Here is a 21,943-nt window from a genome sequence, read left to right as displayed (position 1 = left end):
TGAAAGAGGAGAGTGAAAAAGTTGGCTTAAAGCTCAACATTCAGAAAACTAAGATCATGGCATCTGGTCCCATCACTTCATGGCCAATAGATGGGGAGACAGTGGAAACAGTGGGAGACTTTATTTTCTTGGGCTCCAAAATCAGTGCAGATGATGATTGCAGCCATGAAATTAAAAGATGCTTGCTCCTTGGAAGAAAAGCTATGACAAACCTAGACAGCGAATTAAAAAGCGAAGGCATTACTTTGTCAGCCAAGGTCCATCTAGTCAAAGCTATGGTTTTTCCAGTAGTCATGTGTGGATGTGAGAGTTGGACTATAAAGAAAGCTGAGCGCAGAAGAATTGGTGCTTTTGAACTGTGGTGTTGGAGAAGACTCGAGAGTCCCTTGGACTGCAAGGAGATCCAACCAGTCCATCCTAAAGGAAATCCGTCCTGAATATTCATTGGAAGGACTGATGCTAAAGCTGAAGCTCTAATACTTTGGCCGCGTGATGTGAACTGAGTCATTGGAAAAGACCCAGATGCTGGGAAAGATTGAGGGCAGGAGGAGAAGGGACAACAGAGGATGAGACGGTTGGATAGCATCACTGATTCAAAGGACATGAGTTTGAGCAAACTTGGGGAGTTGGTGATGGACAGGGATGCCTGGGTGCTGCAGTTCATGGGGTCGCAAAGAGTCGGATATGACTGAGCGACTGAACTGAACTGAACTTTTTTCAGATTAACTGGTTTGATCTCCTTGCAGTCCAAGGAACTCTCAAGAGTCTTCTCCAGTTCAAAAGCGTCAGTTTTTTGGTGCTCAGCCTTCCTTATGGTTCAATTCCACATCCATACATGACTACTGGAAAAACCATAATTTTGACTATATGGACCTTTGTTGGCAAAGTGATGTCTCTGCTTTTTAATACACTGTCTAGGCTTGTCATAGCTTTCCTTCTAAGGAGCAAGTGTCTTTTAATTTAATGGCTGCAGTCACCATCGGCAGTGCTTTTGGAGCCCAAGAGAATAAAATCTGTCTCTGCTTCCACTTTTCCCCTTCTATTTGCCATGAAGTGATGGGACTGAAGTTAAAATGCATGTTTGTAACTGTTAAAGCTTCAGTACTTTGGCCACTTGATGCAAAGAGCTGTCTCATTGGAAAAGACCCTGATGCTTGAAAGATTGAGGGCAGGAGGAGAAGGGAGTGCAGAGGATGAGATGGTTGGATGGCATCACTTACTCAATGAACATGAGTTTGAGCAAACTCCAGGAGGTAGTGAAGGACAGGGAAGCCTGGCGTGTTGCAGCCCATGGGCTCACAGAGTCAGACATGACTTAGCGACTGAATAACAAAAAACAACTCTATACACATTGAGGAGAAAGCTCTTTTCCTTTTTTTCCCCGTTAACTGAGTGAGCTCCAGGTTGGGTCAAATACAGCCCTGTATATGAAATTGTCTAGAGAATCGCTAGACAGGTCAAATATTGACAACTTTTTGAGCATAAAATTTTGAAAGAACTCCCAAGTGTGTTTTGCTCTGTTCAAAGACCAGGAGTGTACTTTTTAAGAGAGCAGGGGATGAGATGAGGAAAAGTTCAGGCACTGCTAATTTTGCTCTTCTTACAGAGGTTCAGCCATTAAAAAAAAAAACCAAAACTCATTAGGTAGTGGCAAGCTTTTTGTTAATTTCCACAGTTATAAACAAATTGATTTTGACCACTTTTACTGGCATTTTTATTGCTTTGTGGAAGAGCAAATTTTTGGAGTTTTACTCTGCCATTCTTACTGATATCAGTGACCTTACTTTTTAAAGACAATTTTTAAAAATTCTAAAACTTACATACTACAGGATAATATGGAATACTAAACATTGACTAATGGAATTACTTTATCAACAAAACATGAGCAAACTTGCTTTATTATAAATCAGGATTTTTATGTAGTAATAAAAGCTCTCAGTTCTTTGATCTTAATCATTGTTTGAAAAGTTAAAGTCTCTCTTAAGGTTGTTGACTACTGAAACTGGAGTGTCTCTCCCATCCTTCCTTTCTCCTTCCCTCCCTCCCTCTCCCCCATTATTTTATTAAAAACTTCTGAATTAAATTCTTATCCAAAATTTCTACTTCATACACATGCCAATAATAATGGAGAGTTATTATTGATTGTTAAAGACTCAACCTGCCTTTAGTAATAATATATGTTTTATTTGAATGGATAATGTATTTTTTTTTTCTTTTGGATAGGCATATACTGTGAAAACACCAACAAAACTAAAAATTAAGCAAAGAGGAAACAAGAATGTACCCATTGAAGAAAGTAATAGTAAAAAGAGAAAAATGGTCTTTGAGTTTGATATTAATTCGGATAGTTCAGAAACTACTGATCTTTTGGTAAAATTATTACAAATAATCAGCATTTATTATTTGTTTACATTATTATATATCTATATTATTTCTTGATGTATGTGTATAATATATGTGCATAGTATCTATTACTGCAATACTGAAAAGAAGTAAAATTCTCCTATAATATAGGACTCTCTGCTTTTACAGCATTTTAAAAAATTAGGGTTAAAAAAATCTCCCTAAACTTCAGAAAACAGGACATTTTGAAATACTTGATATGACATAGTTGGCATTTGAGATGACTAATTCTCTTGTTTTCCAGAAGAGTCTTATTTTCTTTACCTTTTTCTCTTTGGGGCCCAGTGAATACCTTTAATATTGCTGCAGCCAAATTTGTTATTCAGGACTCCTCTTGATTTTGCCTATTATAAATATTTTCTTTAATTTTATACCACTTATTGATTGCAAACAATAACATTTCTATGATTCTTAAAGAGTTAATGTGTTAAAAATGGCATGTTTAAGGAGGATAGTTCCTCTAGCAGTTTGTATGACCAGTTACTTCCTACTTCATACATATCATTATTTTCTAAAGGCATAATAATAATTTATTAAGAATAATTAAACTTATACTCATTTAGTTTAAAACCAGATTAACCTCATTATACAAAATGGAGCAATGTACCAATGATTCTTAATTACAAAATTGTAATTAAAGCCATTTGTTTTATTATTGCAACTCATAACTGTGAGATTCTTAAGCTTTTATACTGCTTTGAGACCTCTGCTTTTATTTCTTCTGGAATAATGAATAGCTAAAGTCTTAGAAGTGTAATTATTTAAGTTAACTTACAGAAAATTTCTGCTCTAGTATCTCTTTGTTTTATAGATAATGATTAAGACTGTGAACTAGGCACTGTTGTAAAAACTTTACACAGAATACTTCAGTTATTTCTTAAAACAATCTAACACTCTAGAAGTAGAGACAGAGTTCTTACTCTCATTTTACAGATGAGGAAACTGAGTCACACTGGTACTTTTCCAATATCACATAACTAGAAAGTCATGGAGCCAAAATTTGAACACCAATTGTCTAGCCCATGGCCTATGTATGTCATTGTACACAATAATTGCCAGGTAAAACTGAAGTCAAGATATTAAAAAAAGTGATGAGATTTGTAGAAAGAGCATGACCTCTGGAATTAGAGATACTGAGTCTAGAATTCATACTGTTTTTCTCTGAATTTAGGCTAGTTTCTTAACTTACCTGAGATTTGGAATAACTCATGCTTTCATGTCATTTTTAAAAATAGCATCACAACTTTATAACACCATGAACATACTACAATATTTTATTTATACTATTACAGTTTAAATTATCTAAGAAGACATTTCACAATAAATAGGCTTTGTCAGTTATAATTATCACATGAAATTAAAGGTCTTTGATAAAGTCAAATACATGGGAAATTATAAAAGTTGAAATGATTGTAATTTTGGTTTCTAACTTTACTTTTTATTTTCTATATAACTTAAAAGCTAATGCTTAATTTATCTATATTGCTGGGCACACAATATATGAAGATGTTATTTTGACATCAGTAACAGAAGGAAAATGGAGCTGTTTGTGTAGGCTGTTGAAGTTAGTATAAATTCAAATTAGGTTACTATAATGTTTGGTTGTTATATATAATCCCCATGGTAACCACAAAAGCATAGAATATACACAAAAGGAAATGGGAAGGAAATCAAAATACTTTGCTACCAAAAATGTTACCTAGACAGAAAAGAAGGTAATAATAGATGAAATGAGTGACCAAAACCAAACCAAATCAAAACAAAAGATCTATAAAGCATATAGAAAACAAATATCAAAAAGGCAAAAGTAGTCTCTCTTTATCAGTAATTACTTACATATGAGTAATTTACAATGTATATTTGGAGGATTATATACTCCAATAAATTAAAAAAGACTTGTGTTAGCTTCAAATTGGCTAAATGTAAAAATATGGAAAAAGATATGCAAATAGTAACCAAAAAAGAGGTGAGTTGGTTTTACCAATATCTGACAAAATAGATTTTAAATCAAAAAGTACAAGAAACAAATAAGGACATTATGTGTAAATAAGAGGTTCAATATAGCAAGAAGTTATGACAGTTTTAATCATTTATACACCTAATAACATACCCTTAAAATATATGAAGCAAAGCTTTATAGAATTGAAGAAATGGACAGTTATACATTAATAGTTGGATACTTCAATACCTCTCTTTCAATAATGGATAAAACAACTAGACAGAAGATAAGTAAGGAAATAAGATTGGGACAACACACACCAAATAGATTTAATAGACACATATAGAACATTCAGCTCAAAAAAAGAATACACATTCTTCCCAAGCGCACATGGATATTCTCCAGGATAGACCATATAGGTCCCAAAACAAGTCTCAATAGATTAAAAAAACTAGATATCATATATAAACTATCTTTGAACACAAAGTGATGAAGTTAGAAATCAGAAAGAGAAGGAAAACTAGAAAATTCACAAATTTGTGAAAATTAATACACTTCTAACCAACCAATGGATCAGAGAAGAAAACACAAGGGGAATTTTACTTAGAGATGAATGAAGGGGAAAACACAATGCACCAAAACTTATGTGAGACAGAAAAACCAGTGCTCTAAGGGAAATGTATAGCTCTAAATTCCTACACTGAAAAAGAAAAAAAATCAATAAACTAACTTTTTACCTTATTAAAGAACTAGAAAAAAAAAGATCAAACTAAACCCAAAGGTGACAAAGGAAGGAAATAATAAGATTAGAATGGAGATAAACAAATTAGAGAAAAGAAAGCAGAGAAAATGAATGAAGTCAAAATTTATTTCTTTGAAAAGATCGGTTAAGTTGACAAACCTTAGCTTGACTGACAAAAAATTGAATAACTTAAGTCAGAAATACAATTGGAGATGTTATTATGATAGAGATATCATAATATCTCTATCTCTCTTTTAGAGATAGAGAATACTGTGAACAATTATATGCCAACAAATTAGATAACATAGAAGAGATTAAAAAAATGGAAAAGCTACTTGAAATACACAAATTGCCTGAACCTGTTCAAGAATAAAGAGAAATTTTGTGACTTAGTGAATTCTGCTGAAATCTTAGAATTTATGAAAATGGTTGAATATTTTCATCCATGAACCTTCAGAAATTTGTATTGAATGTGACTCTAATGAGCAGGAAAAGATATTGTGAACTGTTTGCTTATGACTAAATTTATGTTACATGTTCATTAAGAAAATGGATTCTGAAGCCAGCCTACCTGGATTTTAATCCTGGCTCTGTCTCTTACTAGCTGTATAGTCTTGGGCAAGTTACTTAATATTTGTGTGTCTCATTTCCTCACCTTTAAAATGGGGATAATAATAGTATATATAGATCATAAAAATGTTGTAAGGATTAAAACCAATTAGAATATGCTAAGTGCTTAAAACAGTGCCTGACATAAAAAAAGAACTAAATAAGTGTTAGCTATTATTACTTGGGAAAATATTCAGAAATTGATAATTGACAACATTTATAATTTTTATAGGATTATGAATGCTTATTATAAGGCCTAAGTATGTTTGAATAAAAAGGCTGGGAAAAAGAGTGGGGAAAGTGAAACTGAAATAGAAATCAGTAGAAAAACACTGTTCATATACATGTTGTATTCTACATAACCCTTTAGGTGTATGGTTAGTAGAATCAAGATTGGATTTCCTTGTCTGGCAGACTGAGAGTTTAGTTTTTCATTGTCTTCTTCCTTCAGGCTTTTAAATTTTCTTTCCTCTTCTTTCTCCTCCCCCCCCTTTTTTCTTCTTTATACTCTTCCATTTCATCCTCATATGTGGAATATAGACAAAAATTTTATAATATAATATTAATGGTGGCAGCCTCCAAATTATATTTTCATATTTTTCTTTAAGAGCATGGTTTCAGAGGAAGAGACACTGAGAAAACTATACAAGAATAATAATCCACCAATTTCTCATCTTTGTGTCAGAACACCAAAAAAGGTAGTTATTTGGGGAAGCAAATTTCGAAAGCTGAATTTCTTTTCTTTCTTTCTTTTTTTTTTTTGAGTTAAACATATGACTTTATTTTCTATCCAGACTCCTTCATCTCTAATGACTCCTGGGTCTATGCCGAAGTCTGAAACTATGAAGAAAATGCAGGAGGACCGTTGGGCTGTTATTGCTAAGATGGATAGGAAACAAAAACTAAAGGAAGCAGAAAAGCTGTTTGCTTAATTTCAGAAAATCAGTGTGATTAAGGAGCCTGTAACATAAAATTTATAGTTAAGTTTTTAATTCTTATTTTCTAAAGAGCCAAGCATATTCTGAAATTAAGACTTTTGATTTCTAAATAATTTGTTTCTTTATGTTTTACTATATCAGCCTAAATGGGAAATAACCACACTGTTACTTAAAAATTTGTAATTCTGTTCAGATAATTAGATGACTGTTTTGGTTTCACCTTTTCTTGAATTGATGAAAACTATTTTGGCTAAGTTTTCATACTTATAAAGTTGTCCATTGAACACTAGGAACACGTTGTTGAGATATACTGTTTATTCTTTACTATTAAAATATTTTGGATTCACATAAATACTTCTGATTGTTTCTGTGAGGTCACCTGAACAGCTAATCATAACTTTGCCAGTATTATTTATTTTTCAAATCTTGAGGTCATTTTATTTGTTCCACTGTCTGAAGCAGCTTTGATTTATCTGTTGATAAAGTTGACAAATGGCGCTTTTTTTTTCCACTTATTTTTATTAGTTGGAGGCTAATTACTTTACAATATTGTAGTGGTTTTTGCCATACATTGACATGAATCAGCCATGGATTTACATGTGTTCCCCATCCCGATCCCCCCTCCCGCCTCCCTCCCCATCCCATCCCTCTGTGTCTTCCCAGTGCACCAGCCCTGAGCACTTGTCTCATGCATCCAACCTGGGCTGGTGATCTGTTTCACCCTTGATAGTATACTTGTTTCAATGCTATTCTCTCAGAACATCCCACCCTTGCCTTCTCCCACAGAGTCCCAAAGTCTGTTCTGTACATCTGTGTCTCTTTTTCTGTTTTGTATATAGGGTTATCATTACCATCTTTTTAAATTCCATATATATGTATAGGTATACTGTATTGGTCTTTATCTTCTTTCTGGCTTACTTCACTCTGTATAGTGGGCTCCAGTTTCATCCATCTCATTAGAACTGATTCAAATGAATTCTTTTTAATGGCTGAGTAATATTCCATTGTGTATATGTACCATAGCTTCCTTATGCATTCGTCTGCTGATGGGCATCTAGGTTGCTTCCATGTCCTGGCTATTATAAACAGTGCTGTGATGAACATTGGGGTGCATGTGTCTCAGATCTGGTTTCCTCGGTGTGTATGCCCAGAAGTGGGATTGCTGGGTCATATGGCAGTTCTATTTCCAGTTTTTTAAGGAATCTCCACACTGTTTTCCATAGTGGCTGTACTAGTTAGCATTCCCACCAACAGTGTAAGAGGGTTCCCTTTTCTTCACACCCTCTCCAGCATTTATTTCTTGTAGACTTTTGGATAGCAGCTATTCTGACTGGCGTGTAATGGTACCTCATTGTGGTTTTGATTTGCATTTCTCTGATAGTGTGATGTTGAGCATCTTTTCATGTGTTTGTTAGCCATCTGTATGTCTTCCTTGGAGAAATGTCTGTTTAGTTCTTTGGCCCATTTTTTGATTGGGTCATTTATTTTTCTGGAATTGAGCTTCAGGAGTTGCTTGTATATTTTTGAGATTAATCCTTTGTCTGTTGCTTTGTTTGCTATTATTTTCTCCCATTCTGAAGGCTGTCTTTTCACCTTGCTTATAGTTTCTTTTGTTGTGCAAAAGCTTTTAAGTTTCATTAGGTCCCATTTGTTTATTTTTGCTTTTGTTTCCAATATTCTGGGAGGTGGGTCATAGAGGATCCTGCTGTGATTTATGTCGGAGAGTGTTTCGCCTATGTTCTCCTCTAGGAGTTTTATAGTTTCTGGTCTTACATTTAGATCTTTAATCCATTTTGAGTTTATTTTTGTGTATGGTGTTAGAAAGTGTTCTAGTTTCATTCTTTTACAAGTGGTTGACCAGTTTTCCCAGCACCACTTGTTAAAGAGGTTGTCTTTTTCCATTGTATATCCTTGCCTCCTTTGTCGAAGATAAGGTGTCCGTAAGTATGTGGATTTATCTCTGAGCTTTCTATTCTGTTCCATTGATCTATATTTCTGTCTTTGTGCCAGTACCGTACTGTCTTGATGACTGAGGCTTTGTAGTAGAGCCTGAAGTCAGGCAGGTTGATTCCTCCAGTTCCATTCTGCTTTCTCAAGATTACTTTGGCTATTCGAGGTTTTTTGTATTTCCATACAGATTGTGAAATTATTTGCTCTAGTTCTGTGAAAAATACCGTTGGTAGCTTGATAGGGATTGCATTGAATCTATAAATTTCTTTGGGTAGTATACTCATTTTGACAATATTGATTCTTCCAATCCATGAACACAGTATATTTCTCCATCTATTTGTGTCCTCTTTGATTTCTTTCATCAGTATTTTATAGTTTTCTATATGTTGGTCTTTTGTTTCTTTAGGTAGATATACTCCTAAGTATTTTATTCTTTTTGTTGCAATGGTGAATGGTATTGTTTCCTTAATTTCTCTTTCTGTTTTCTCATTGTCATTGTTAGTGTATAGGAATGCAAGGGATTTCTGTGTGTTAATTTTATATCCTGCAACATTCCTGTAATCATTGATTAGCTCTAATAATTTTCTGATAGAGTCTTTAGGGTTTTCTATGTAGAGGATCATGTCATCTGCAAACAGTGAGAGTTTTACTTCTTCTTTTCTTATCTGGATTCCTTTTATTTCTTTTTCTGCCCTGATTGCTGTGGCCAACACTTCCAAAATTATGTTGAATAGTAGTGGTGAGAGTGGGCACCCTTACCTTGTTCCTGACTTTAAGGGAAATGCTTTCACTTTTTCACCATTGAGGATAATGTTTGCTGTGGGTTGGTCATATATAGCTTTTATTATGTTGAGGTATGTTCCTTCTATTCCTGCTTTCTGGAGAATTTTAATCATAAATGGATGTTGGATTTTGTCAAAGGCTTTTTTGCATCTATTGAGATAATCATGTGGTTTTTATATTTCAATTTGTTAATGTGGTATATTACATTGACTGATTGCAGATATTAAAGAATCCTTGCATTCTTGGGATAAAGCCCAGTTGGTTATGATGTATGATCTTTTTAATATGTTGTTGGATTCTGTTTGCTAGAATTTTGTTAAGAATTTTTGCATCTATAATCATCAGTGATGTTGGCCTGTAGTTTTCTTTTTTTGTGGCATCTTTGTCTGGTTTTGGTATTAAGGTGATGGTGGCCTCATAGAATGAGTTTGGAAGTTTGCCTTCTGCAATTTTCTGGAAGAGTTTGAGTAAGATAGGTGTTAGCTCGTCTCAAAATTTTTGGTAGAATTCACCAGTGAAGCCATCTGGTCCTGGGCTTTTGTTTGCTGGAAGATTTCTGATTACATTTTCGATGTCCATGCTTGTGATGGGTCTGTTAAGATCTTCCATTTCTTCCTGGTTCAGTTTTGGAAAGCTATACTTTTCTAAGAATTTGTCCATTGCTTCCAAGTTGTCCATTTTATTGGCATATAGCTGCTGGTAGTAGTCTCTTATGATCCTGTGTATTTCAGAGTTGTCTGTTGTGATCTCTCCATTTTCATTTCTAATTTTGTTGATTTGGTTTTTCTCCCTTTGTTTCTTGATGAGTCTGGCTAACAGTTTGTCAATTTTATTTACCTTTTTAAAAAACCAGCTTTTAGCTTTGTTGATTTTTGTTGTGGTCTCTTTTGTTTCTTTTGCATTTATTTCTGCCCTAATTTTTAAGATTTCTTTCCTTCTACTAACCATGGGGTTCTTCATTTCTTCCTTCTCTAGTTGCTTTAGGTGTAGAGTTAGGTTATTTATTTGACTTTTTTCTCACTTTTTGAGGTAAGCCTGTATGGCTTGAACCTTCCCTTTAGCACTGCTTTTACAGTGTCCCATAGGTTTTGGGTTGTTCTGTTTACATTTTCATTCATTTCTATGCATATTTTGATTTCTTTTTTAATTTCTTCTATGATTTGTTGGTTATTCAGAAGCGTGTTGTTTAGCCTCCATATGTTGGATTTTTTAATAGTTTTTTTTTTCCTGTAATTGAGATCTAATCTTACTGCACTGTGGTCAGAAAAGATGACTGGAATGATTTCAATTTTTTTGAACTTACCAAGGCTAGATTTATGGCCCAGGATGTGATCTATTCTGGAGAAGGTTCCGTGTGCACTTGAGAAAAAGGTGAAATTGATTGTTTTGGGGTGAAATGTCCTGTAGATATCAATTAGGTCTAGCTGGACCATTGTGTCATTTAAAGTTTGTGTTTTCTTGTTAATTTTCTGTTTAGTTGATCTATCCATAGATGTGAGTGGGGTATTAAAGTCTCCCATTATTATTGTGTTATTGTTAATTTCCCCTTTCATTCTTGTTAGCATTTGCCTTACATATTGTGGTGCTCCTTTGTTGGGTGCATATATGTTTATAATTGTTATATCTTCTTGGATTGATCCTTTGATCATTATGTAGTGTCCTTCTTTGTCTCTTTTCACAGCCTTTATTTTAAAGTATATTTTATCTGATATGAGTATTGCGACTCCTGCTTTCTTTTGGTCTCCATTTGTGTGAAATATTTTTTTCCAGCCCTTCACTTTTAGTCTGTATGTGTCCCTTGTTTTGAGGTGGGTCTCTTGTAGACAACATATGTAGGGGTCTTGCTTTTGTATCCATTCAGCCAGTCTTTGTCTTTTGGTTGGGGCATTCAACCCATTTACATTTAAGGTAATTATTGATAAGAATGGTCCCGTTGCCATTTGCTTTGTTGTTTTGGGTTCACGTTCATGCAACCTTTCTGTGTTTCCTGTCTAGAGAAGATCCTTTAGCATTTGTTGAAGAGCTGGTTTGGTGGTGCTGAATTCTTTCAACTTTTGCTTGTCTGTGAAGCTTTTGAATTCTCCTTCATATCTGAATGAGATCCTTGCTGGGTACAGTAATCTAGGTTGTAGGTTATTCTCTTTCATTACTTTAAGTATGTCCTGCCATTCCCTTCTGGCCTGAAGAGTTTCTATCGAAAGATCAGCTGTTATCCTTATGGGAATCCCCTTGTGTGTTATTTGTTGTTTCTCCGTTGCTGCTTTTAATATTTGTTCTTTGTGTTTGATCTTTGTTAATTTGACTAATATGTGTCTTGGGGTGTTTCGCCTTGGGTTTATCCTGTTTGGGGCTCTCTGGGTTTCTTGGACTTGCGTCACTATTTCCTTCCCCATTTTGGGGAAGCTTTCAGCTATTATCTCCTCAAGTATTTTCTCATGGCCTTTCTTTTTGTCTTCTTCTTCTGGGACTCCTATGATTCGAATGTTGGGGCATTTCACATTGTCCCAGAGGTCCCTGAGGTTGTCCTCATTTCTTTTGATTCTTTTTTTCTTTTTTCCTCTCTGCTTCATTTATTTCCACCATTTTATCTTCTACCTCACTTATCCTATCTTCTGCCTCTGTTATTCTACTCTTGGTTCCGTCCAGAATGTTTTTGATCTCATTTATTGCATTATTCATTTTTAATTGACTTTTTACTTCTTCTAGGTCCTTGTTAAACATTTCTTGCATCTTCTCAATCCTTGTCTCCAGGTTATTTATCTGTAACTCTATTTTGTTTTCAATATTTTGGATCATTTTTATTATCATTATTCTAAATTCTTTCTCAGGTAGATTCCCTATCTCCTCCTCTTTTGTTTGGCTTGGTGGGCATTTTTCATGTTCCTTTACCTGTTGGGTATTTCTCTGCCTTTTCATCTTATTTAGATTGCTGTGTTTGGGGTGGCCTTTCTGTATTGTGGTAGTCTGTGGTTCCTTTTTATTGTGGAGGTTTCTCCCAGTGGGTGGGGCTGGATGTTTGACTTGTCGAGGTTTGCTGGTTAGGGAAGCTTGCATCGATGTTCTGGTGGGTGGAGCTGGGTTTCTTCTCTCTGGAGTGCAATGGAGTGTCCAGTAGTGAGTTTTGAGATGAGTCTATGGGTTTGGTGTGACTTTGGGCAGCCTGTATATTGACGTTCAGGGCTATGTTTCTGCGTAGCTGGAGAATTTGCATGATATGTCTTGCTCTGAAACTTATTGGCTCTTGAGTGGTGGTTGGTTTCAGTGTAGGTATGGAGGCTTTTGGATGATCCCTTATTAATTAATGCTCCCTGTCAGGAGTTCTCTGGCGTTCTCAGGTTTTGGGCTTAAGTCTCCTGCCTCTGGATTTCAGTCTTATTCTTCCAGTAGCCTCAAGACTTCTCCATCCATACAGTATTGATAATAAATTTTCTAGGTTAATGGTGAAAGGATTCTCCACAGTGAGGGACACCCAGAGAGGTTCACAGAGGTACATGAAGAAGAGGAGAGGGAGGAGGGAGATAGAGGTGAGAAGGAGGAGAAAAAGGGGGACTCAAGAGGAGAGAGACAGATCTAGGTTGTACTCTGTTCCCTAAGTGTTCTCCACAGCCCAGACACCCACAGAGATTCACAGAATTGGATTGAGAAGAGAAGGGGGAGGGAGGAAATAGAGGTGATCTGGGGGAGAAAAAGGAGAGTCAAAAGGGGGAGAGAGTGATCAAACCAGTAATCACACTCCTGAGTAAAAATGGATACTGAAGTTTGGATTCTTAAATATCCAAAATTGATATCAAATACTGAAAAACAAAGATTAAAAATCTAGAGTAGAGGTTAGACTTAAAAATACAATATTAAAAAACAACAAAAACAAAAAATTTAAGAAATGTATATGAAATTCACTTTAAAAATAGGGTCCTTTTTTCCCCCCAGGTTATAGTGTGTTATAAAAATGAAAATTAAGGAGTATTAGAGGAGTAATAGCGGACTTAAAAAAAATTTTTTTTAATTAAAAAAAATAATAGTAATAGTAGAAATATATCTAGGAATTTCTCTAAAGTTGTTGCAGGCATTGTGGGTTTGGTTCATTTTCAGATAGCTCCTTGTTCCAGCTTACACATCTCGATATCTATAGGCCCCTTCCAGTGTAGTTGGTATTAACTACAGGGATTTTAATCTGTTGCACCTGTCACTTCTAAAGTGGTTCCCTTTGTTCATTTGGCTTCTGTTTGCAGGTCTCTTCAGTGTCTTAATTTCCGCCCTGACATAAGTGGGCAGAGGTGGTCTCTTGTTTAGGTTCACTTGTTCATTCGTGCTGTGGGGAGGGAGGGGCACTGCAGACAAATGTCACTGGAGTGTGTGGGTAGCACTCACAGTGTTCCGGCCACACTGGGTCCCCGCCCCTGCTCACGGGTGTGTGCTTTCCCTGTCTACACTGCTCAGGCTCCAGGCTGCTCCCCAGGGAGCGGGCCCTGAGTTGTGTGCACTTCCCAGGCCTAAGCCACTCAGGTTCAGGTTCTTGGGTACTCCACAAAGACGCAGACAGGGTTGGGCCTGTGTTTTGTGCCTTCCCCGGCCGGCCGGAGCAGCTCAGGCAGCCAGGAGCTTGATGAGTGCACTCTCCCCTGGTGCAGTGCGCCTTATACCCTCCGCAGTCCCAGCCTCAGTTTCTGCAAAGCTGATTTCTGTTCGACCCTCCCTGCGGATGTCAACTATCCAGAATCTCAGGAAGTCTTTGGTTAGAGACTGGAAGCCTGTTTGCAGTTTGGTAGGGGACACCGTCTCTGGGGCCAAGTTTGCCCCTTTCCCCTCCTCCCTGCCTCCTCCCTCCCGTGGGAGATGGGCTGGTCTGCAGCCGGTTAGCTCTTCTCTGGTATTCGCTTAGTCCTTTGTTCTGGGTGGGTAGTGCATCCCACAGTTTAAGCTGCTATCTCTTGTTATCTCCCTCAGATTGCCCTCAGGGCTTCCAGGCCCGGTCTTTACCCTAAGCAATGCCACGGCCCACTCCTCTCAGTTCAGCCCCCACTTGCTGGTGGCGGATGTGAGCGTCTGGGGTACTTTTCTGCTGGGAGTTGTTTTTAGGCATGTAATCTGTGGGTTTTATTTATTTTACCTCCCAGTTAGGTTGCCCTCCGAGATTCGAAAACTTCCCCCAGACCCGCTGGTGAGAGGATTTCCTGGTGTTTGGAAACTTCCTCTCTATTAAGACTCCTTTCCTGGGGTGGATCTCTGTCCCTAACTCTATTGTCTCTCTTTTTATCATTTATATTTTGTCCTACCTCCTTTCAAAGATAATGGGCTGCTTTTCTGGATGTCTGATGTCCTCTGCTAGGGATCAGAAGTTGTTTTATGGAGTTTGCTCAGCGTTTAAATGATCTTTCAATGAATTTGTGGGGGAGAAAGTGGTTTCCCCTTCCTATTCCTCCACCATCTTAGCTCCCTCCCAACAAATGGCTTTACATTGCAAGAAAAAAGATTCTCCTGATATGACTTCCTAAAATACTTCATTTATTCAATATTCATTTGGCAAATATTTATTGAGTGTCTGGTTCAGTGGTAAAGAATCCACCTGCAACATAGGAGAAGCAGGAGACATGGATTTGATCCCTGGATTGGGAAGATCCTCTGGAGGAGGAAGGTCATGAAGAATCAGACATGTCTGAGCACATATGTACCACACTAAGACTTAAGCACAGTTCTAGATACTGGGGATATAACAAAAACAAGACTTCTTCCAGAGCTTACATTTTAACAGGGAAAATAGGCAATAAATAAAATATATAAACACATAGTATATTAGTTAAGGATAATTGCTAAGAAGAAATGAAACAAGAGTGTTAGTATTGAAAAGACTTGAAATTTTATGTAGAGTGACCCATACTGAAGAGCTGATGAATAGTGAAACTGTGGCTATCTTGAGGATAACATTCCTGATAAAAGGAACAAAAAGTATACAGTCCCAGAGGTGGAAATGTGCTTAGTGTATCTGGGAAGCAGCAAGGAGGCCAGTGTGGGTAGAGGACAATGAGCAAAAGAAGGGTATAAAGTAGAAAAGGCCGGTATTTAACAGGATAGAGAATTTGGGTGGACAGATTATATAATGCTTATAGGCTATTGTAAGAACTTTGGCTTTTACTCTGAATGTGATATGAAATTAGCAGACATTTCTGAGCAAAGACCATGATCTGACTTATGTTTTAAAAATAAAGCTATTTCTGACTGCTGTATTGAGAACAGATTTTGAAAAGAGGACAGAGGAAAAGTAGTTATTTTAATAATGCACATGAGAGATTGTAGTGGCTTGAACAAAGGTGAGAGCAGCAGAGGAATTAAGTCAACTTTTAGATCTATTTTGAAGATTAGATGTGGGATATAATAAAAAGGGCCAAGCAATTCAATTTTGGACATGTCAAGTCTAGAATGCATATTATACATCCAAATAGAAATAGTTAAGTAGGCTTAGAGACAGATCCAGGGTAGTGATATTAATTGGGGAGTCAGCAGCATATTTAAAGCTATCAGAGTGGATGAGAACATAAACAGTTGTGAGAATGACTGTACCTAGGAAAGAGAAGAGATAAAAGATGAGAAGGAACCATAAAAGGATTAGCTAGGGTAATAGTGAAGTCTAGCAAGAAGGTATTTCAAAGAAGAGTGATAAATTGTGTTAAATGCTGCTCAAAGGTAAGGTAAAATTGATTAGTGTGTCATTGATGTGGAGGTCTTCGTTAATCTGAACAATGGCAGTTTCAGGCTTCCCAGGTGGCGCTAGTGGTGAAAACTCACCTGCCAATGCAGGAGACTTAAGAGAGTCGGGTTTAATCCCTGGGTTGGGAAGATCCCCTGGAGAAGGGTATGGCAAACCACTCCAGTAGTCTTGCCTGGAAAATCCCATGGACAGAGGAGCCTGGCGGGCTACACGTCCATAGGGTCACAAAGAATCTGACCCGACTGAGCACACATGTACCACACTAAGACTTAAGCATACTTCTAGATACTGGGAATATAACAGTGAATGAAACAGAAAAAATAAGCCTTATATTCTAGCGCTTACATTGGGACAAAGAGTTGGACAACTCTTCATGTCATAAACAGTTGGACACTACTGAAGCAACTTAGCACATGGCTGTTTCAGTGAAGTGGAATTTGACTACTTAAGCAAAGGAAGGAAAAAAGTGGAGACAGCTATCTTCATCAAAAGCAAGAAACTCAAGAAGTTGAAAGGGAAGACTAATGATACGTCCACAATGTCCACTTGACAAGGAAGTGGGTCAAAAGAAGATTCTTTTTAAAAAGATATAAGAATTAATAGCAAGTTTCATTAGGGAAAGATTCAGAATGATAGGAAATGGTTATACCGAAAAGAAGATTTTTTTTTTTTGGTAGAATGGCCTGTAATAGGGAAAAGTGATCACATCTGGTGGGAGATTAAAGTGCTTTCCTGGTGGCTCAGATGGTAAAGAATCTGCCTGCAATGCAGGAGATCCAGGTTCAATCCCTGGGTCAGAAAGATCCCCTGGAGAAGGGAATGGCAATCCACTCCAGTATTCTTGCCTGGAGAATTTTTAATTCCATGGATAGAGGAGCCTGGCAGGCTACAGTCTGTGGGATGGCAAAGAATTGGATATGACCAAATGACTAACACTTTCGGAGAACAGACAGAACTGACAAGAGAAACATAGTAACAAGAGAAAAGGAACCATGTATATCACAAGATGATGGTAGATGGAAATTTGTAGAACTTCTGGTTTCATAGCTTCAGTTTTCTTAGTGAAGTCGGAATTAAGATCACCCATTGAGAATGAAGGTTAGGGAGAAAGTGTTCTAAGTTGTGAAAAGAAGAGTGGGTATGAAAGACTCCTCTAATAAAGTAAGGGAGTAAATGAACTTTATAAAAACAATTGGCAAATGGATAAAAGTCTAAAGTTGTCTATAACAAATTTGGTGTGGTAGAATTTTAATTTCCTTATGGTGGGGAAATGCTATAAATATTACAGAAATTGCATTCCTCCTTCAATTTGTATACCTATAACTATACTCTGAAAACTGGATATATAGTCTTAGGATTTCTAACTTTTGATCTAGAAACTTTAATTGAAACTAGTCTCCTGAGTAAGTATTTTCTTTGGAGGATTATTAGTCTTGATAACATGATACTCACATTTGAAGCTACTATGTATTTTCAAATCTTTTAAAATAAGATTTGTGTGTTGTTGACAGTAGCTTCTCTGGCTAATCATCAACTTCTCACTTGTCTAAAGTCCAACATAAATGTTTCTATTTAGTAAGGAGCATTTCTCCAGGCAGTTATTTAGGAACCCTGACTCCTTCTAACTTCTAGTTCTGTCATCTTCAACAACTTGCTTCCAAGGTTGTTGCGAAAGGGGAGATACCATGAAGGATTCACGTGGAAAGTTTTTAATGACCCAGATCTGAAATAGATGTACATCACTTCCACCCACATTCTACTTTCTGGAACCAAATCATATGGTCACACTTAATTTCAAGACAGACTGTGACCCATTTCTAGTTATGTCTCAGGAGATTAGGGAGAAGGGTCAGATGAAAGACTAGTCTGTCACAATTAGTTGACACTCTTTAAATTTGTAAATGTTCTTCCTTGCTATTAATTTAAAAATATGAGTTAACCTAGGCTCTTATGTTTTGAACGATTGCTTCTTGCTGTTCTTTGAACATGCCGGGCATGCTCCTTGGGAACTTCCTCCTAACTCCAGTACTTCTGATTCCCCACACACTGCTTTTTCTCTCCATGGCACATATTATGTTCTAACACACTATATACTTCACTGAGTATGTTTATTATTTATTGTCTTCACTGACTAGAATGTAAACTTCACAAAGACAGGGATTTTTGTCAGCTTTATTTATTCATGCACCCTGAGTACTTAGAACAATGCCTGGCCCATGGTAGTTATTCAATATCTGTTGAATTGATTAAATAAAAATGTAATATATACTCAAGGAAGACTTACATATCATACTGATGATTCTTATAATAAGTAAAACTTCAGAACCAAAATTTTTAATGCATGATTTAAAAATAAGATCAAATATTAGAAATTAGAAAATTATAAAATTTTCTCAAAGCATATTGTTATAGTAGCCTATATTTGTCTTTTCTGTTCTGAGCTCCAGAGAGTCAGTTTTGACAACCAAGTCAGAATAAAATTTAGACTAATGCTATTGTTTTTAGTTTTAGAGTAAACATCAGAGTAAGAAAATTAATATATCATTCTGAATTAGAAAATCAGTATACTGATTTGTGGTAATCTCATAAAAAATATCTCACAAAAAACTCATAAAAGAATTTTGACTAGTATTAATAAACAATTGGAAAATTTATAATTATTATAAAAATTTTATAAGCTAATTATATAATGTTTAATACCTTTAAAAAAAGTGAGTGCAGTTTAGATGTTATTATAAGAAGGTGCAAATTCCTATGGGGCCATTTTCCAGAACAGGACCACCAACACCACACCAGACATCGATATTAGGATGTTATTTGGCTCCCCCAAATTCCACTCTATTTTTTTCTCAAAGTATACAGCCTATTTATCAAAATACAGGGCTTTGATAATGCTCTACTGAATTAAATCTATCCCCTCATTAGAGGACCTTTAATCTGCAGGGCAAAGTCTGCCCAGTAAAACATACAGCATGGAGCAGGTCACACACCTCCTGCAAGAAGTTTCATACCGAAAAGAGTAGAAGGCCAGGTCCCTTAGACCCAATTTTTCTAAACTCATCAGTCATATTAAATCCCTCCTTCAAAGAGTGATTGAAGGGCAGGAAGAATTTTCTATCAACCTAAAAATGGGCTATGACAAAAACCTTCTTATAATAACATCTAAACTGCACTCACTTTTTTAAAAGATATTAAACATTATATAATTAGCTTATAAAATTTTTTACAGAAATAGGTGACAGGTTCTGGATCTTAAGTGAATGGTATGTAAGCTTTGTCTGAAGCAAAATTGGGTACTTTAATGTGTCTACAGGCCATATGCTCCACCAGAAGCATGGGCTGAGGGAGCCTCAGCCAAATTTGGGCTGTAAAAAGAGCATATATTAGCCATACTAAACTGAGCAAGGGTGTAGTACTCAAAGGTTAATATTTTAGATATATTTTGATAGTGGAACCAAAAAGATGTGCTGTCAGTGCTGACAGTTTGGTTGGAAGTAAGGAGGAGGTGAAAGAAAGGAAAAGTGAAAGACTGGGTTTTGAAGTTCTGTTCTGGACCGTGTAATATTTGAGATAGCTTAGATATCTAGGTGGAGATGTTAAGAGTGTCACTGGACAAATGAATCTAGAGTTTTCCAGAAGAGTCAGTATTTAGTAACCATTGGCATAAATATACCATTTAAAGCACAGAACTGAATGCACTCTCTTTACAGATAGTATGTAGTTATAGAAGGGAGAGGAGTTAGTACTGAGCCTTGGGGTTACTGGGACATTGTCAAGCAATAGAAAAGTTGCTCTAAAGACCAATAAGGGAGACAGATGAAGTGTAAATGATGATAGAAGCCTAAAGAACAAAGTGATTCAGGAAAGGATTATTCTGTGTCATATACTTCTGAGTAGTAATACTTGAAAGTATAGAATAAATAGTTGGACTGGGAATTGTCTATATGATACAGAGTACCTACTCTCAGTGACTTTTGCAGTAGATGTGAAATTATCCTACTGCAAAAGTAACAAAAAGAAAAGTGTAAACAAATGAATATAAGTACAAAAGATACAGAGACATACAGGATAATTTCATGTCTTGACTTCAGAGAAGTCCTTCTGGAAGAGATGGATTTTGGACATAAATAGAAATTCTACAGGTGTATAAGGACAAGAGGAAATCAAAGTGGAAGAAATAGTAATACATACAATGAATGATGAAATGAAGATTATTTAGTAGACCCAGACCATGGTCTCTTCATATAGGATGTTGTATATTATGTTGCAAAGCGTGGGCTTTTTTTTAATGGAAGATGGTTAAGCAAGGAAAATAAGACTTTATTACTTAAAGTCTATTTTAAAATTTTACAAATGAATATTAAGTATATGGTTTCCAAGTCTATCATATATCCCCCTACTTGAAAAAGATCTTTGTATTAGAAAGATCATTAGATAATGTAAATCAGTACAAGTGAGGTTTTTGGCGATATTGAAATAGTCTAGGTGAGAAATAGGAAAATTTCTTAGACTGAAAGTTTAAGTTATAGACTTTTAGATTAGATCTAATACCTTTCCTAAGAAAAATATCCTAACTTGTTTACTTAAGCAGTAATAAAATGTCTCCTATTTCAAGTAAATGTAAATTAATGATGTAAAAGAGGAAGCTGCTTTGGTTGATATAAAGGTTAGAAATAAATTATTCATAGTTCAGGCAACCTGAATTCAGTGTAATTAATAGTCAACAGGCTGTAGTAGTACATCAAGAACTTTAATCGGTAGCAGGTAGCTGTGGGTTAGAAATAGGAAATGACAGAGATAGATAAGATTTATTATTTAATTTATGAAATCATAGAGTTTAGAGCTAGGGGGAAGTGAAAACTTCATTTAATTTCAACAGATCAGTGTTTTGAGGCCTATAAAAACAGTCAAAATTATAAGGAAAAGATAAAAATGATTTAGTTTCTATATTCATATGTATAACCTACATCAGTGCCTAAATATAATCATACAAATTCTTAGTGCCTCATTTTATCCTTCTGCTTTCTTTTCCCGCATCTTTCTTCCTCTGTATACAGCACGGTTCCCTACTAATTTATAAAAATGAGATAATGTGTACTTTTCAGAGTTTTGCTTTACTAATTCATTATCTCATGGAAATCTCTCCAAAACATGATATAGTTCCAATTCATTCTTTTAAATTGCTGAGTAATATTTCATGGATGAACCATAATTCAGCTGTTTATCTACTCAAGTATGATAGAGACTTATGATCAGGTATATCCAGTTCTTATCTCTTGCCAGACATATGAGAAGATTATACTTTCCCTCTCACTTTTGTAAGGCTTTATGATAAGTTCTGGACAATCAATTTTAGGTAGGAGTGATATGCATTCTTTACTTCTGTGCCAGAGTATTTGGGTAATAACACGAGACCCTCTGTTACATTCTTCTTCCTGCTGCAGCAATTTGTGATGTTATAAATGACAAAACCTCTGTCATCCTAGGTCTGTAAGTGAAAATTACATGGAATCAGGTTTTCTGATTAGCCCATCATGGTCATGTAGTATGAATAAGAAATAAGACTTTGTGGTGTTAAGCTCTTGTGAGTTTAGGGTTGTTTGTTATTGTTGGCATAACTTATTCTATCTTAACTGATATAATGGGATTTCTCTTTGTTTCCAGTTTTATGCACTATGAACATTTCTATAGGATAAATTATTAGCTTGGAGTTCATGGGTCTATGGGGCTATATATTTAAAATTTTAATAGATGTTGCTGGACTTCCTCAGTAGTCCAGTGGTTGAGACCGTATGCTTCCACTGCAGAGAGCACAGGTTCCATCCATGGGCAGAGAACTAATAAGATCCCACATGCTGTGCAGTGCAGCCAAAAAA

The 21,943-nt window shown here is 36.0% G+C and overlaps 1 protein-coding gene across 12 annotated transcripts in view; it reads left to right on the top strand.

Moving 5' to 3' along the window:
* The window catches only part of SYCP1 (synaptonemal complex protein 1), a 171,445-nt gene that overhangs the window by 140,162 nt on the left and 9,340 nt on the right, over window positions 1-21,943 (top strand). For 8 of the 12 annotated variants that reach the window (XM_020873731.2, XM_070467260.1, XM_070467263.1 and 5 more), the window contains 3 exons: window positions 2,224-2,370; window positions 6,302-6,391; window positions 6,488-7,129. In XM_020873731.2, coding sequence (XP_020729390.2) covers window positions 2,224-2,370; window positions 6,302-6,391; window positions 6,488-6,625 — 375 coding nt within the window. In that variant the 3' untranslated portion in view covers window positions 6,626-7,129. Of the gene's footprint in view, window positions 1-2,223; window positions 2,371-6,301; window positions 6,392-6,487; window positions 7,130-21,943 lie in introns of those variants that run through there. The other 4 variants (XM_020873721.2, XM_020873713.2, XM_070467258.1 and 1 more) reach the window with 2 other exon arrangements.

Source organism: Odocoileus virginianus, chromosome 5 (assembly GCF_023699985.2).
Source record: "Odocoileus virginianus isolate 20LAN1187 ecotype Illinois chromosome 5, Ovbor_1.2, whole genome shotgun sequence".
NCBI classification, from domain to species: domain Eukaryota; kingdom Metazoa; phylum Chordata; class Mammalia; order Artiodactyla; family Cervidae; genus Odocoileus; species Odocoileus virginianus.
The sequence above is the reverse complement of the archived record's forward strand: the minus strand, read 5'-3'. Positions and strand labels throughout refer to the sequence as shown.